Consider the following 16,218-nt stretch of genomic DNA (forward strand, 5'->3'; position numbering starts at 1 on the left):
TCTTCATCAGAAGGAAAGGATTCCAAAAAACAATGGTAAGGTCAAATAATGGTATTTTATGCACACTGGGGACTGATAAAACTGGTTCCAATCACTGATGTTTGCTAATGGCAGCAACAGAGATGCAATGATATAAATTAAACCATCTACTATGTCAATACAAGGAAAAAGAGCATTCATATGTCGAAAAATGACCACTGAAGAAACAGAAAGACCTGTATGTAATTCTCAATGTAACAGTTAAATGGATTGCAGAAGTGTAATTCTGTTTGGGCAGATGCCTCACAATTGTTTATGTATCAGAGTAAGATATTTCATTCTCTTTATCTTCTTCTTTTTCACTAATTTTTCAACATGATTTAAAGTATAGTAAGAGAAGTGGGAAACAGTGCAGTTGACAAAGAGTGATCCAAACTAACTCTTAGTGTCATCATGGTGTTTGACACTGAAAGGAACACAGTCAAGGAACAAAAAAGGATGATTAGTGAGCTGATATTGAAAACACATAATAGAATTTTGAATATAGGACCAACTGTTATATTTCAATTAATCTGCTTTTACACTGGAGTGGGTGGGTGTGGAGATGTACATAAGCCACCCCAGTGAGCTCAATCATTCTGTTCTTCCAAGTGAAAATTTGTTTAATGGTCAATACTCCTTTACCAGAAAGACCTGCAAGATTCTTGTTTTAATGGATGTGAAGAAGATCCTTCTTATCCACAAGCTGATGAGTTCAAAGTGCTGCGAGAGGCAACATTAATGATTATTCCTACAAAATCCTCTGATCACAAATTTAGTTTCTTTACTTATTCTGGAGAAATAAAGTCTCTCTGTGCACTTTTATGTAAAAGAAATACTCATGAAGGAAAAGTTGCTGATAACTGATGTAAAATCAGAAATCAAGGTGCAGGAACTGCAGAGGATGGTAATGTAAAGGTGATCATCTGTTTATAATCAGTTTGTAGACAATTTGTGAAACTTAAAATATTTTATCCAAATGTTAAGAAAACAATTTAAGTGCTGAACTAATCATCAAGCTCTAGCAGGAGATAATCTAGACTTTTAAAATGTCAAAATGTTGAGGACAGTATTGTAATGCCAGAGTATCATGGGTACCAACTAGTATCACACCACAATGTCCACTAGACATACTGAAGATGTCCAAAAGTAGTACATGGTTGGCTCTAGAAATAATTAACTAGCCAAGTGATCCTGAAAGAGCCAACCCAAAGTCTACCTGTCTATAGAAATTAAAGACTAAAGTACTGTATTTCAATGACCCAGGCACACTCAACCATAATTATTCTTCTCTTCATAAGCTATTACAAATAGCAGATATGCAGATGGATGTTTGAATTCCTCCAAAAATGTTAACTGTACAAAAAAAAAACCCTCTGAAAGGTCTTTTTACCTTATAGAGAAATCCACAATATGGGTACAGTGTTTTGACTCAACTTGAGGACAGACAAATAATAAATGAAATCCTGTATTAATATTTAGTGAGGTATCTACTGAACTGATATAATTATTTAAAATTACAATGATAGCAACTTTTACAATTTTAATAACTATTAAAAATCACTAATTTATTATAATTTAAGAGTTTCTCTTACTGAGTTTTTGAACTATATTATCACTGGTTTAATGAATGTTACTTAAAAAAAATATCTTGCCCATTACATACAAGTGAATGCTTATATAAAAATGACCTTTATTCTTTAGATAATTATTAAAGGACTTTTTACTTTATCCAACTTTGAAATTTCATCAGGGTTATACACACAACTGTTTGATATTGGAATATTCATTAAATTATAAAACTACTTGTAACATTTTATTTACTGAGTCTGCCATAAATTGTACCTGACAATGTATAAGTTATTATTATTGTTTCACTGTTCTAATATACTTATAATACTAACTATACAGTTATATTAACTTACAAAATTTATTATTTGTATGAAGTATATAAATAAAGAAAACCACAATATGAACAGCTAAACAAATAGATGGAAAACAGATGCTGCTAAGAAACAAAAATTTACAGTTGAAAGGATACAACGTTTACTAGCAGAGTTACGAACAAAATGGAAGACAAGTGTGAATTGAAAGTAGTAGTGTAAGTGTATTGGTACAATGTGTTGTTTAGTTACACGTATCATCCATTGTCTCTGTTTATTTATGGATTTTCCTTTTCTTAATAAGTATAGCTTACATACATTTTCTCTCTTTAAAAACCTTTATTTCTTTGTAAGACAAACTATAAATGGGTTTTGAATTCCTATGTTTGATATTCTGTGTTTGTATAGGAAGACTTCTGCTGGAATGGCTTTGTGTTGGTCATACTTATACAAGACACTAATGTGTTCTGAGATGCACAATTGCAAAGGTCTTCTGGTTTCTTTTATGCACGTCTCCACGTATATTACAAATGATTTAATAGCCTATGATTTTGATGCAGCACATTTGTCCCACTCCACAGTCACTAGTAGAGCAGTGTTTTTTGGCACATTTTGTTTCTTTCACTGTTTTACCTGTTTGAGTTATGTTGATTGTTGGTTGGGATTGTTTAATGGCTTTTTGAAACTTAGTTATGATTGTGTTGTTTATTAAAGGAATGTTCAATGTGGGTGTTTTAGTGCATCTTGTTGTTTTTGGGTCTGTTGCTGTTGTAATGTTTCTCTAGGAATTGAAAACATTGTTGATGTAACATTCAGGGTATCAGTTTAGTAAAAGCAATGTTTTAAAATCATTTTGTGCTGTTTGAATGACATTTGTTGTGGATTAGTTTTGATTTAGTATGTTACATTCTCCTGCTGTGGTTCCCCTTTTGACTCCTTCTAGGTGGTGTGATTTTTTGTGGAAAAACATCAGTTTTTTGCATTCTTTGCTATGTATGGAGCTTTACATATGTCTGTCTTGGATTTTTAGGACTACGTCTAAGAACGTTGAGTATCCTTAGGCATCAGATAGTTTCGGTGTGAACTCAACTGATAAGTGGAAGTTAGGAACTAGTAAATCTGCTGTAGTGTTCCTCTTTCATGATTCTGTATACTACACATCATTGATGTATTTGTACAAATTGTCTGGTATTAAACCTGTTTTATTTTCCTACATGTGTCAAGAACTTTGGTTTGTAGTGTATGTATGAATATTATTGTTACTCCTTTCTTTTGTTTGTACAAAGTGTCATTGATTTGTATATAACTGTTGTATAAGGTAACATTGAGCACTGTGTGGATAACTGCTAATGTGATGTTCACTGGAAAAATGTGTTGATACTTTCTTCTATGACATCACACATAACCATTACTAAAGACCTATCACAAAACATACACTCTTCTACACAAACATGTGCTGACTCCAATTTATTTTCCTTAGACATAATTGCCTTCAACCTACAGAAGAAGGAACAAAGGTTTAATGTAACTTGGAACAAGTAGTTTAGTGGAGCAAGAACAGACAAAACACCCATTTACGTTTTTGTGCAATTGAAGTACAAAATATATTTGAAAAATCAACTCACTTTATAATATTAAATTTATACATACAAATAATACATCTTTCATGATATGGAAACACCATATTAATTACAGAAGACATATCAACTGTATTTCTATGACTCAGATTTACCAGTTGGTTTTAAAATTTTCATTGATAAACTGTTAGTAACTACAAACAAATTAAATGCCTGAAATGCAGCCTATAATATATTAGTTCAAGGTCTCCAAATAATAGGATTTAGTTGTGTTGTGGCATAAAATATTTATTACTACACATACACATTATTACACTACACAACTGTGTAAACTGTTGATACATACACATTATTACACTACACAACTGTGTAAACTGTTGATACATACACATTATTACACTACACAACTGTGTAAACTGTTGATACATACACATTATTACACCACACCACTGTGTAAACAGTTGATACATACACATTATTACATCACACCACTGTGTAAACTGTTGATACATACACATTATTACACCACACAACTGTGTAAACTGTTGATACATACACATTATTACACTACACAACTGTGTAAACTGTTGATACATACACATTATTACACTACACAACTGTGTAAACTGTTGATACATACACATTATTACACTACACAACTGTGTAAACTGTTGATACATACACATTATTACACTACACCACTGTGTAAACTGTTGATACATACACATTATTACACTACACAACTGTGTAAACTGTTGATACATACACATTATTACACCACACAACTGTGTAAACTGTTGATACATACACATTATTACACTACACCACTGTGTAAACTGTTGATACATACACATTATTACACTACACAACTGTGTAAACTGTTGACACATACACATTATTACACTACACAACTGTGTAAACTGTTGATACATACACATTATTACACTACACCACTGTGTAAACTGTTGATACATACACATTATTACACTACACAACTGTGTAAACTGTTGATACATACACATTATTACACTACACAACTGTGTAAACAGTTGATACATACACATTATTACATCACACCACTGTGTAAACTGTTGATACATACACATTATTACACCACACCACTGTGTAAACTGTTGATACATACACATTATTACACTACACAACTGTGTAAACTGTTGATACATACACATTATTACACCACACCACTGTGTAAACTGTTGATACATACACATTATTACACCACACAACTGTGTAAACTGTTGATACATACACATTATTACATCACACCACTGTGTAAACTGTTGATACATACACATTATTACACCACACCACTGTGTAAACTGTTGATACATACACATTATTACACCACACCACTGTGTAAACTGTTGATACATACACATTATTACACCACACCACTGTGTAAACTGTTGATACATACACATTATTACATCACACCACTGTGTAAACTGTTGATACATACACATTATTACATCACACCACTGTGTAAACTGTTGATACATACACATTATTACACCACACCACTGTGTAAACTGTTGATACATACACATTATTACACCACACCACTGTGTAAACTGTTGATACATACACATTATTACACTACACCACTGTGTAAACTGTTGATACATACACATTATTACACTACACCACTGTGTAAACTGTTGATACATACACATTATTACACTACACCACTGTGTAAACTGTTGATACATACACATTATTACATCACACCACTGTGTAAACTGTTGATACATACACATTATTACATCACACCACTGTGTAAACTGTTGATACATACACATTATTACACTACACAACTGTGTAAACTGTTGATACATACACATTATTACACCACACAACAACTGTGTAAACTGTTGATACATACACATTATTACACCACACCACTGTGTAAACTGTTGATACATACACATTATTACACCACACCACTGTGTAAACTGTTGATACATACACATTATTACACCACACCACTGTGTAAACTGTTGATACATACACATTATTACACCACACCACTGTGTAAACTGTTGATACATACACATTATTACACCACACCACTGTGTAAACTGTTGATACATACACATTATTACACCACACCACTGTGTAAACTGTTGATACATACACATTATTACACCACACACACTGTGTAAACTGTTGATACATACACATTATTACACCACACCACTGTGTAAACTGTTGATACATACACATTATTACACCACACCACTGTGTAAACTGTTGATACATACACATTATTACACCACTGTGTAAACTGTTGATACCACATTATTACACCACACCACTGTGTAAACTGTTGATACATACACATTATTACACCACACCACTGTGTAAACTGTTGATACATACACATTATTACACCACACCACTGTGTAAACTGTTGATACATACACATTATTACACCACACCACTGTGTAAACTGTTGATACATACACATTATTACACCACACCACTGTGTAAACTGTTGATACATACACATTATTACACCACACCACTGTGTAAACTGTTGATACATACACATTATTACACCACACCACTGTGTAAACTGTTGATACATACACATTATTACACCACACCACTGTGTAAACTGTTGATACATACACATTATTACAGTACACTGCCTAAACTGTTGCTAAATATACATGGCATATCCAATAAGAGCCATAAATAAATCAAGTAAATACCTTTATTTTACAGTCTCTAACCTGAAGCTGTTAAGGTCTAGAACTAGCCCAATAAGACACTCTTAGAGCACAAACAGCAAGTTGATATTTAAACTTCAAATGCCCCATAAAACTTTCTGTAACTTCTGGCAACCAGCTTAATTACCTTCAATTCCGAGTCTGATCTTTTTCAATCCACGTTCCTTAAGAACTTGTTTTGCAACATCTCTGTTTTCAATGTACTTGAAAAACCTGTACATAGCAGTGCTGTAGATAACTGGAAAAAAAACCACAAACACACAAAAGAAATAGGTATTACTTCACATCTAATTGTTATATATCCACACCACCCAAAGTTATACAAATCACATCATTATAGTTGCTGCTAATACAGATAACATTGGCTTACTGCTGCAATTTGATGAACACTTGTCATATTTTTCAGCAGAGATTAATTAATAATTAAAGTTAAATTTTTATATGACATCTCCTTTAGCCATTGCAAGTTTAATGGAAGAAGTATGTAAAACAATTTTGTATCCAACAATCAGATTTCAGACAAGTGTGTGATGCCAAAGTATAAATCCTGTAAATTACCTAAAAAGTAAATGTTCTCAGCATTTATAAATATTTAAAACATAAAGTATGTGAAAGATGTTTCTGATAATCCTGGACTCACTTTGCGAATATTCTTCTCCCATCTGGGGAGGATAATCTTCATCCCAGTCTACAATGTCGTCATCTACAAGAACCACAATATGGCACTCACGGTCTCCTCTCTGGTTAAAAATAATCATTGTTGAAATTAATGAAAGTTTAAAATTAAAGGTACTAATGCAAGTATAAATAAACATAATACTGTAATGATCAACATTGTTGAGTACTTTATTTTGAGACTGTCAACAGTGTTAAAACAGACACACCACGTTTTGATGTCCAAATGAAACACCCTTGATGACATTAAAATGTATAATGTTAAACCAGAACCTTAAGAAGTAAAATATTAACCAAGACACAGCTGTTTTACAAAATAACCCAATGATAGAAGAATAGATGTCAGTAGGTATCTTATATATAGTGATAGACAGGACAGATGTCTGTCACATGACATGTTGTACACTTACCATGAATTCCTAAGATCACAACCATAAGCACATGTGGAACTGTATGTTAAATTATATCTTGTGTGTTACTTACTAGTGAAGCAGACACATTATGGTTTATTGCATCTGAGAGTGGGCAAACAAGACGTCAGTATCATATCTGTTTGAAACAGCCTAATCATTTAAAAAACCATCAATAATAGTATTACTTAGCCATAAGCAGAACCCCAGTCCTCATCAGCTATATTACGTGCATGTTGCTTGTATGAGATTGAAGAGTACAGGAATGCCTCCTGATGGCAATGGGAGCCTAGTTATTATAGTATAGATACAGCAAGAGCACAGAGAACACTGTGGAGTTGTTCTACTAACATGAAAAAGATGTGAAGTTTCCTCAAGAAAATCCTTTCTGGATGCAATTGCTATGGGAAACAGCACTGATCCAGCATTACCAAGTGTTCTACTGGGATACACTTATGGTTTATCTACCACAAAGCTTTCTGAAATTTCAAGAGACCAAACTGTTCTCAAGAGTTGCTATAAATTAACATGAATATTGCATATGCAGCATTCTCTACAAATATCAGTTCCACTTCCCAAAGATGAACATTCCAAACCTGGTTCTATCAGTTTCTGCTATACCTGCCATTGTTGACATAAAACACAATCAAGGTTACTTACAGCTGTCAAAAAATAAATTTCCATTCTTGTTCAGGTTATTTTTTTTATGGGGCAGATCATTTTCCGGTCATTATATTAACATTAGAAACCATGAATTATTTAATGTCTCTTGCAGAATAAACAGAACACAGTATCTTAGGCTTCAGAATGTTAAGAAATGTCTGAAAAACAAAAAAACCAACAATTTTTAACTACAGCACAACAGCTAATAGAACAGTTCTAGTTAGTTTATTTTTGAACACAAACTTTTAGGTCATAGCTCCACCTATTGCCCAAGTTGAGATCTAAATACAGATACAAAGTTAACAATTTTTCAGAAATGCAAATAAACACAGTATTTCAATTGATTCAAGGTTGTTATAAGAAAATACAGGCACCACAAAACACATCAATATTTAATCAGTAATTCTTATTCTTATAATGATAAACCAGGAGATTACATTATTGAATTTCTTATAATTCTTTGTAAATATGCCTCATTAAAAAAGTCTTGCCTGAGCAGATGCAACCATTGCTGGAAGAACTTCTTCCTCTAAGAACTTTTCAAACTGTTGTCTTGCTCCTTCATTAGAGAGTTCATGTAGCAAACCCCTGGGGGGAAAAAATCCTCAATTATTTTCTTTTAAACTAATTTTGAAAAAAATAGGCATGTTGTTCTTGAATTAACCACAAGGTCTCTGTAATTTAAATATTGTAATGACTTACAAACAAAATATTTAACAAAACAAAGATAAATAACCTGATGGTTATCAATTAATGCAACTTATTTTAACCCTAAAAAGGTTCTTTTGCACTTAAATAAGACTAAAAGGTCTCAATTACATAGTATTACATAAAAAAATCAAAACAACAGTGCTTTATTGTTAAAATGTTTCTGATACATTACTGGCAACATGGACACTATTCGAGTGTAAACTGTCTTGCTTTAGGCCACTCTGCCATGATATGGAGTTGTTTTGTTTTTTCTTGATAGCATTATTGGACTTTCATGAATTGAAAATAAGGAACCATAATCAAGAATACAGTGTCAAAATATCTAAAATCAGAAATACTAGATAATGAAATACAAAGTAGTAAACTAGTATGCTTGAAACAAATGTGATCTTATACAGTCATCATTAGATTACATAGTTTGTACCTGTTTTATGATTAAAGAGCATATTCAATGATATTAATATGAAACTTGAATTTCATAAACATGTTTATTTCAGAAATATTTCTCACATGAATGTTTCTAAAATATTTTAATTTTAGGTTAGTTGAAAAGAAAATACAAAAACAAGTCCACAATTTTGGGTGTACATTAAAAGTTTTTTCAGACTAGTTAGTATATAACAAAAGTTTTTGAAAATGTATTAATAACAGTGGAATTTGGTTATTATTACTTCGTTTCAAATAGAAGTGATTTTATCTGAATTAATGGCAAAATTGAACTGAAAAATAAAGGGTTACTTAACCAGACAATTCATAACAGTCATTACTTCAAAATGCTTGAAAAATTTCATAAACCAGCATATTGAAAAAGCCCATCATTCAGTAAATGATTAGGAGAGTTTGGCAATTAATGGTAAATGTGATATTATTAGACCATGTGAACACACCCACAGACAGAAGTGTGAACATCTCCACAGGCTGTAGTAGCATGTGACATTAGTAGATCACACAAACACATATACAGGCTGTAGTAGCATGTGACATCAGTAGATCACACAAACACATCTACAGGATGTAGTAGCATGTGACATCAGTGGATCACACGAACACATCTACAGGCTGTAGTAGCATGTGACATCAGTAGATTACACAAACACATATACAGGCTGTAGTAGCATGTGACATCAGTAGATCACACAAACACATATACAGGCTGTAGTAGCATGTGACATCAGTAGATCACATGAACACATCTACAGGCTGTAGTAGCATGTGACATCAGTAGATCACATGAACACATCTACAGGATGTAGTAGCATGTGACATCAGTGGATCACACAAACACATATACAGGCTGTAGTAGCATGTGACATCAGTAGATCACATGAATACATCTACAGGCTGTAGTAGCATGTGACATCAGTAGATCACATGAACACATCTACAGGATGTAGTAGCATGTGACATCAGTGGATCACACAAACACATACAGGCTGTAGAGCATGTGACATCAGTAGATCACATGAACACATCTACAGGCTGTAGTAGCATGTGACATCAGTAGATCACACAAACACATATACAGGCTGTAGTAGCATGTGACATCAGTAGATCACACAAACACATATACAGGCTGTAGTAGCATGTGACATTAGTAGATCACACAAACACATATACAGGCTGTAGTAGCATGTGACATCAGTAGATCACACAAACACATCTACAGGATGTAGTAGCATGTGACATCAGTGGATCACACGAACACATCTACAGGCTGTAGTAGCATGTGACATCAGTAGATTACACAAACACATATACAGGCTGTAGTAGCATGTGACATCAGTAGATCACACAAACACATATACAGGCTGTAGTAGCATGTGACATCAGTAGATCACATGAACACATCTACAGGCTGTAGTAGCATGTGACATCAGTAGATCACATGAACACATCTACAGGATGTAGTAGCATGTGACATCAGTGGATCACACAAACACATATACAGGCTGTAGTAGCATGTGACATCAGTAGATCACATGAATACATCTACAGGCTGTAGTAGCATGTGACATCAGTAGATCACATGAACACATCTACAGGATGTAGTAGCATGTGACATCAGTGGATCACACAAACACATACAGGCTGTAGAGCATGTGACATCAGTAGATCACATGAACACATCTACAGGCTGTAGTAGCATGTGACATCAGTAGATCACACAAACACATATACAGGCTGTAGTAGCATGTGACATCAGTAGATCACACAAACACATATACAGGCTGTAGTAGCATGTGACATCAGTAGATCACATGAATACATCTTCAGGTTGTAGTAGCATGTGACATCAGTAGATCACATGAATACATCTTCAGGTTGTAGTAGCATGTGACATCAGTATTCAGTCATGTGAACAATATCTACACTCTACACTATTCATATTTACTGAATTTCTGTTTAAACACATAAGAGGTGATCATCTAACATTCTATGACACTATTTTCGAATGGTTAATATCTGATTAATAATTCTGTAATAATGTAACAAGGTTTAGTCAAACTGGGATATCTGCCTTAGTAAAGATCTCTTTCATCACACTTAAGCTAAGATACTTTCCAGTAATTCTTTATTTAAACTACAAAGCTTGATGTCATGAAAAGTGAAAGATAATTATTGAGAATAACTGTGTGTAATTTGAGTGATTTACAACTAATGACTTTACGAGGGGATATCTTCCCGAGACAGATGACTCGTATTGTGATATTTCACTAAGAAGACTCCAAGTTTAAACAAAGTTAACTTTGTGAGTATAAATAACTGATACATATTAAATTCACGATATCAGCAGCTTACTCAGGTTATGACACTTGACTGTCTGGGAATCAAAAGGGATCAACAAGTAATCACAAGCTTCACGAAGTTCAGGCACTGATACACTTGGTGGACACCTAATAGCACCAGTCTTGTAAAATTCCTAAAAATAAATGAAACATAAAACTACCAATAATTGTATTTAAAAAGTTCAGAAAAGGTTTAATTTTTTTTCAAATCATTTTTGATTTCTAATACATTCTGTAATACATTGTCGTAATACATTGTTGTAATACATTGTTGTAATACATTCTGTAATACATTGTGAAACTTACTAAAATGGCACAAAATACAGTTGCAGAGATTCCTTCAGCTACTTCATACTCTCCTCGGTCATTTGGACGGGTAAAGTTGTGTTCTAGAGATGAACCAAACATTCTGAAAAAAAGGTTTTTGTCAGATGTGTTAAATCAGTATAACACACAAACATGTTCACAGTCAGCGTTAAATTATTATATGAATATGTTCATTCAATAACGTGAAGTTAGTACAGCATGTGAACATATATATCCACAGTCAAGACTATTGAGAGACTGACTGAAGTAATTTTTTGTTTGTTTCCTAAACAACCACTTCAACCTTTAATTAGTAACGTGCTAAATAAACAGCCATCAGAAATAAAATTTTTAAAAACTTAAGCAGCATTTAACTATTTTTATACTATTCTGTTATTAATACATTTTTATCAGTCTATTGTATTTATTAGGCCTAATGCAGTATTTTTTTGTATTCCTATAAAACTACACTCAACATTACACTACAATACACATGACATTATGCTTATCTTTTTATTGATGTTCACTTTCTCATAAGAAAATTTCACTCTCTGAGAATAATGGTTGTTACTGCTTTCTCAATGAAGCAGTTGTCATTGATGTTTCATAAATGTAATGGCTTCTGACAACAGGCACTCACTATATACACTGCTGGTTGGAATTGCAATGAACCTTTGTTCAGTTTCCACCACAGGAACAGATTATCACTTTAAAGGGTTTTAGTGAGGAATAAAAAATAATTTCACTGAACACAAGTTATATGAATATACAATTCTTCATCCACCATCATGAAGATTAATTTAGATTATTAGCTAGCTCAGTACACGAAGTTACGATTATCATGAATTTCCTAAGCTGGCCAAACATCAGAAGTTATTACTGGTATTATGGCAAAAATGTAGCATTAACAGTGAGGTTAATCATGTAATTAATTAATGCATTTTAATCATTGCAAGGTTTTGTTTAAAACATTGTATATTCCCATTCAGACTAGTTTATCAAATTAACTACACTAATTACAGTATTTAGTTCTAATCTGTGAAGACAACTTACTTTGATGAGAAATTAACAAACATTATAAGCAGGCTTAAAGAATAAAACTTAATTTCAAATACTGACATCATTACAAAGGTAGCATAAATATTTTAATTGTTTAATATACTATTACTATAAAATTTTAAAGCTTTATTACGAAACCAAGTCAAGAGATGGCGCTTTAAACACAAACAGTTCAACAGATTCTTAAAAGTGGACAGAACTAACACGTTATTACGTAAACTAAACAAAAGCTAAAACTATTTTGAAAAAGCGCTATTTAAAGGATTTTAAGTGCTTTTTATCTTCACTTTCTAGGCTCAGCAAGGTTTATTAAAAGATTTGATACACAATAGAGAATATGTCATCACAGCACAAATCCTGGGTAGTAAGTTATACATGAAATTACTCGAGGATATAATTATTTAATACACGAATGCGTACACACTAATAGTATAATTTATGCACCCATTAATTATATTGTTATATAACGCAGGCTCGTGTGTGTTTGAGAAGACACTTCTGGACTTGTGCTCACTTCTACAATCCTTGTTGTCATCGCCACAAGCACTTTGCGATCTATTAATTAGTTACATATTAACAGGTACTAATTATTGAAGTTACATCTTATGCTGTGCCTGTTTTCTTCAAAAATTCTTATGGCATTTGTTGCTGTTGACGTATAGACACAACTTCTTTATCAAGAAGCAAAAGCGGAATCGAATCCCCATCACAAGAAAAAGTTCTCAGAATTTTTCTAATGACAACAGCAGATTAGCAATTGGAATTTTAAACATAAACTAGATTATATTAACTGCTATGTAGTAATCATGATAATAAAGAAATTAGTAGCTAATTAATAATCAGATCGGTGATGACTGTATGAGATATTCACCAACAAGAGAAAGACAACGATTGATATCCCATCGCTACAACTTCACTGTACGAAAAGAACTTCCGGCCTCATTCAGGTATTTGAGTTTGTCTGGAGACAAGGTTTGGACGTGTGATGATATTTAGTTTTCCCAATACAATCATACTGGTAAGTGTCCTGTTTTGGTATTTTCAACCAGACTGTTATCTTATACAGCACGTGGACTTAACGGTCAGGTCAGAGACTCAAGTTTCAGGCTTAACTGTCATTTATAACTAAGGGCTACTGATAAAAGAAAATGTAACTAATTAGTAGAACATATATCTTAACTATATATATACTCGCGAGAACCGTGGAGTAAAAAAGTCTCTATGGAGCTGAGAAAACAGAACTTGCATTGCGCAAAATTGAGGACAATTACCATTTTCTGTGTAGGATTTTGAATTGCGAAATGGGTTTTACTCCCTCCTTCAAGCATACATGCAGTGTGATTTGGTTTAGTCAGCAATTCAGATGTCGAAAGAAATTCAAAGGGCAGATGGTGGTAAAAGACTGAAAGTGTTGCCAACACGATCATAAATATATACAAGATTACTAGAAACCTGTGTTTAAAAATCAACCAATGAAACATATCTATCTAACTCACAGACTGAGTGTTAAGCCTAAAATAAAAACAGACAGACAGAAAATACCAAAACTGGATAAAGAATCTCGCTTGGGTCAGACTCTTTACCTACACCCTGTAAAAAGTCAAATGAGAGTCACAAGTAAAAATTATATTATCATATATATTTCATTTCTTTTTTAGACAACAAGTAAAATGAACGGAAACAGTAAACATTCTACCGATATAGGCTAACCCTAACGGTTTTAGCTTTCATATAATTTAGCGATCTGTGATATTATTCCGAACTGAAAGTGCTGTGTATGTAGTCTGCTACCTTACACATTGTGAACTATAGTTTCTTCATTAATAATATTATAGCCAGATGTATCAGTTCGAGATATTCTTTTAACAGTTCGTTCAATTAGTTTGCGGCTTGGGCCACAGAAATTTTACATACGGAAGAGTAGTTTATATTAAAGTTCACCCTTTCGACACCAGAGGAGGTAACTGTTACTAAAATATAATACCCACAACTGTAATAATATAAAATAGAGTTTACAATAGAAGACACCAAATATAAACAACGTGCAGTACTCAAGGTCTAAAAGTAAAAAGAGAAAAGTTTCAAATACTGTTCGTCAATAAAAAAAGACAAACTCGCTTTTATTTTTTAATACGATTTCCAGTTCTGTATTTTTAGCAAAATCTCCTCACGTTAAGCCACCTTTAGGCTAGCTGGTACTAAGAAAGAAATTAGATATTTAGGATATGCGAGACTTTCTCTTCTACCTTTTTATTATCAATATTTAATTCAGAAAAATTTCGATTAAAATCTCAGGAAATGCTATCGGGTGTTTTCGTCGACGGTCTTTATGATCGATTGATTGCCGGTCTCAACAAACACACACAAACTTCTGAATATGACTACTGAAACTGTAAAAGAAATATAACATGTAAAAGAAAACCTTGCTCTAGTCTCCAGTATGTGTGTACTGCCTACATTATAAACTTTCTCCAGTCTTTTAAAACAGTCTTTAAGATACCTCGGCAAACAGACACGAACGTAGTAGATAATCTGTCAATACCTCTCAGAACGGCTGGTATGGGTATCGACACTTTTATTGATAAGCTGAAAACAATGTTTCGACCTTCCTAGGTCATCTTCAGGTTAACAAAGAGTTGCAAACTCTTTCCTTGTTAACCTGAAAATGAGATAGGAAGGTCGAAACGTTGTTCTCTGTTTATCAATAAAAGTATTAATACCCATAAGTTTGCAACTCTTTGTTAACCTGACGATGACCTAGGAAGGTCGAAACGTTGTTCTCTGCTTATCAATAAGTTATAATACCCATACCAGCCGTTCTGAGATAGTTTTATTTCAAGTGGGTTTCTTGTTACCAAGGAGATAATCTGCTATTACATTGACCGAAATACACTTATAATAATTTCTTTCAACCATACTGTATACTTACCTAATGCTTACCGTCAACCGACCAAGTAACAAATTGACGAATTAGGCATAGCGAGCCCAAGCAGAACTACTATTGTTTAGTAAACTTTTCAGTCGGTGAGTGCACTAGGTAGATTGTAAAGCTGATAGTTATATAACTACTGATAGTTAAGGACGTTGTCAAATAAATAGCGATTAACGATTCTGAGTTCTAAAAAAACAACAATGAAGAGTTCATATAACAGTTTCAGAAATCACTTTGAAATCAAAAATTAGTTTTCCCATCACATTAAGAAAACCTCATTCTCGTTGATGAAAAAAAAAACATTTTCGTTGCAAAAAATAATATATACTTATCTTGTAATTTACTAGATAGCGTGCACGTACAAATATTCCATTAATGCAACAAACTGGCGAATGTATCAACATATATTGCATCAAATCTGGAGCACAAATCATCTCTAACAGTC

At 33.1% G+C, this 16,218-nt stretch overlaps 1 protein-coding gene across 5 annotated transcripts in view; it reads right to left on the bottom strand.

Annotated features, from left to right (window-relative positions):
• mri (BTB/POZ domain-containing protein mrityu) overlaps nt 1–16,218 on the bottom strand; it is a 130,782-nt gene that overhangs the window by 9,200 nt on the left and 105,364 nt on the right. For all 5 annotated transcript variants that reach the window (XM_076475521.1, XM_076475519.1, XM_076475520.1 and 2 more), the window contains 5 exons: nt 11,783–11,885; nt 11,489–11,610; nt 8,471–8,567; nt 6,872–6,971; nt 6,359–6,469 (listed from right to left, as the gene is read on the bottom strand). In XM_076475521.1, coding sequence (XP_076331636.1) covers nt 6,359–6,469; nt 6,872–6,971; nt 8,471–8,567; nt 11,489–11,610; nt 11,783–11,885 — 533 coding nt within the window. The remainder of the gene's footprint in view (nt 1–6,358; nt 6,470–6,871; nt 6,972–8,470; nt 8,568–11,488; nt 11,611–11,782; nt 11,886–16,218) is intronic.

This window comes from Tachypleus tridentatus, chromosome 13, assembly GCF_004210375.1.
Source record: "Tachypleus tridentatus isolate NWPU-2018 chromosome 13, ASM421037v1, whole genome shotgun sequence".
NCBI lineage: Eukaryota > Metazoa > Arthropoda > Merostomata > Xiphosura > Limulidae > Tachypleus > Tachypleus tridentatus.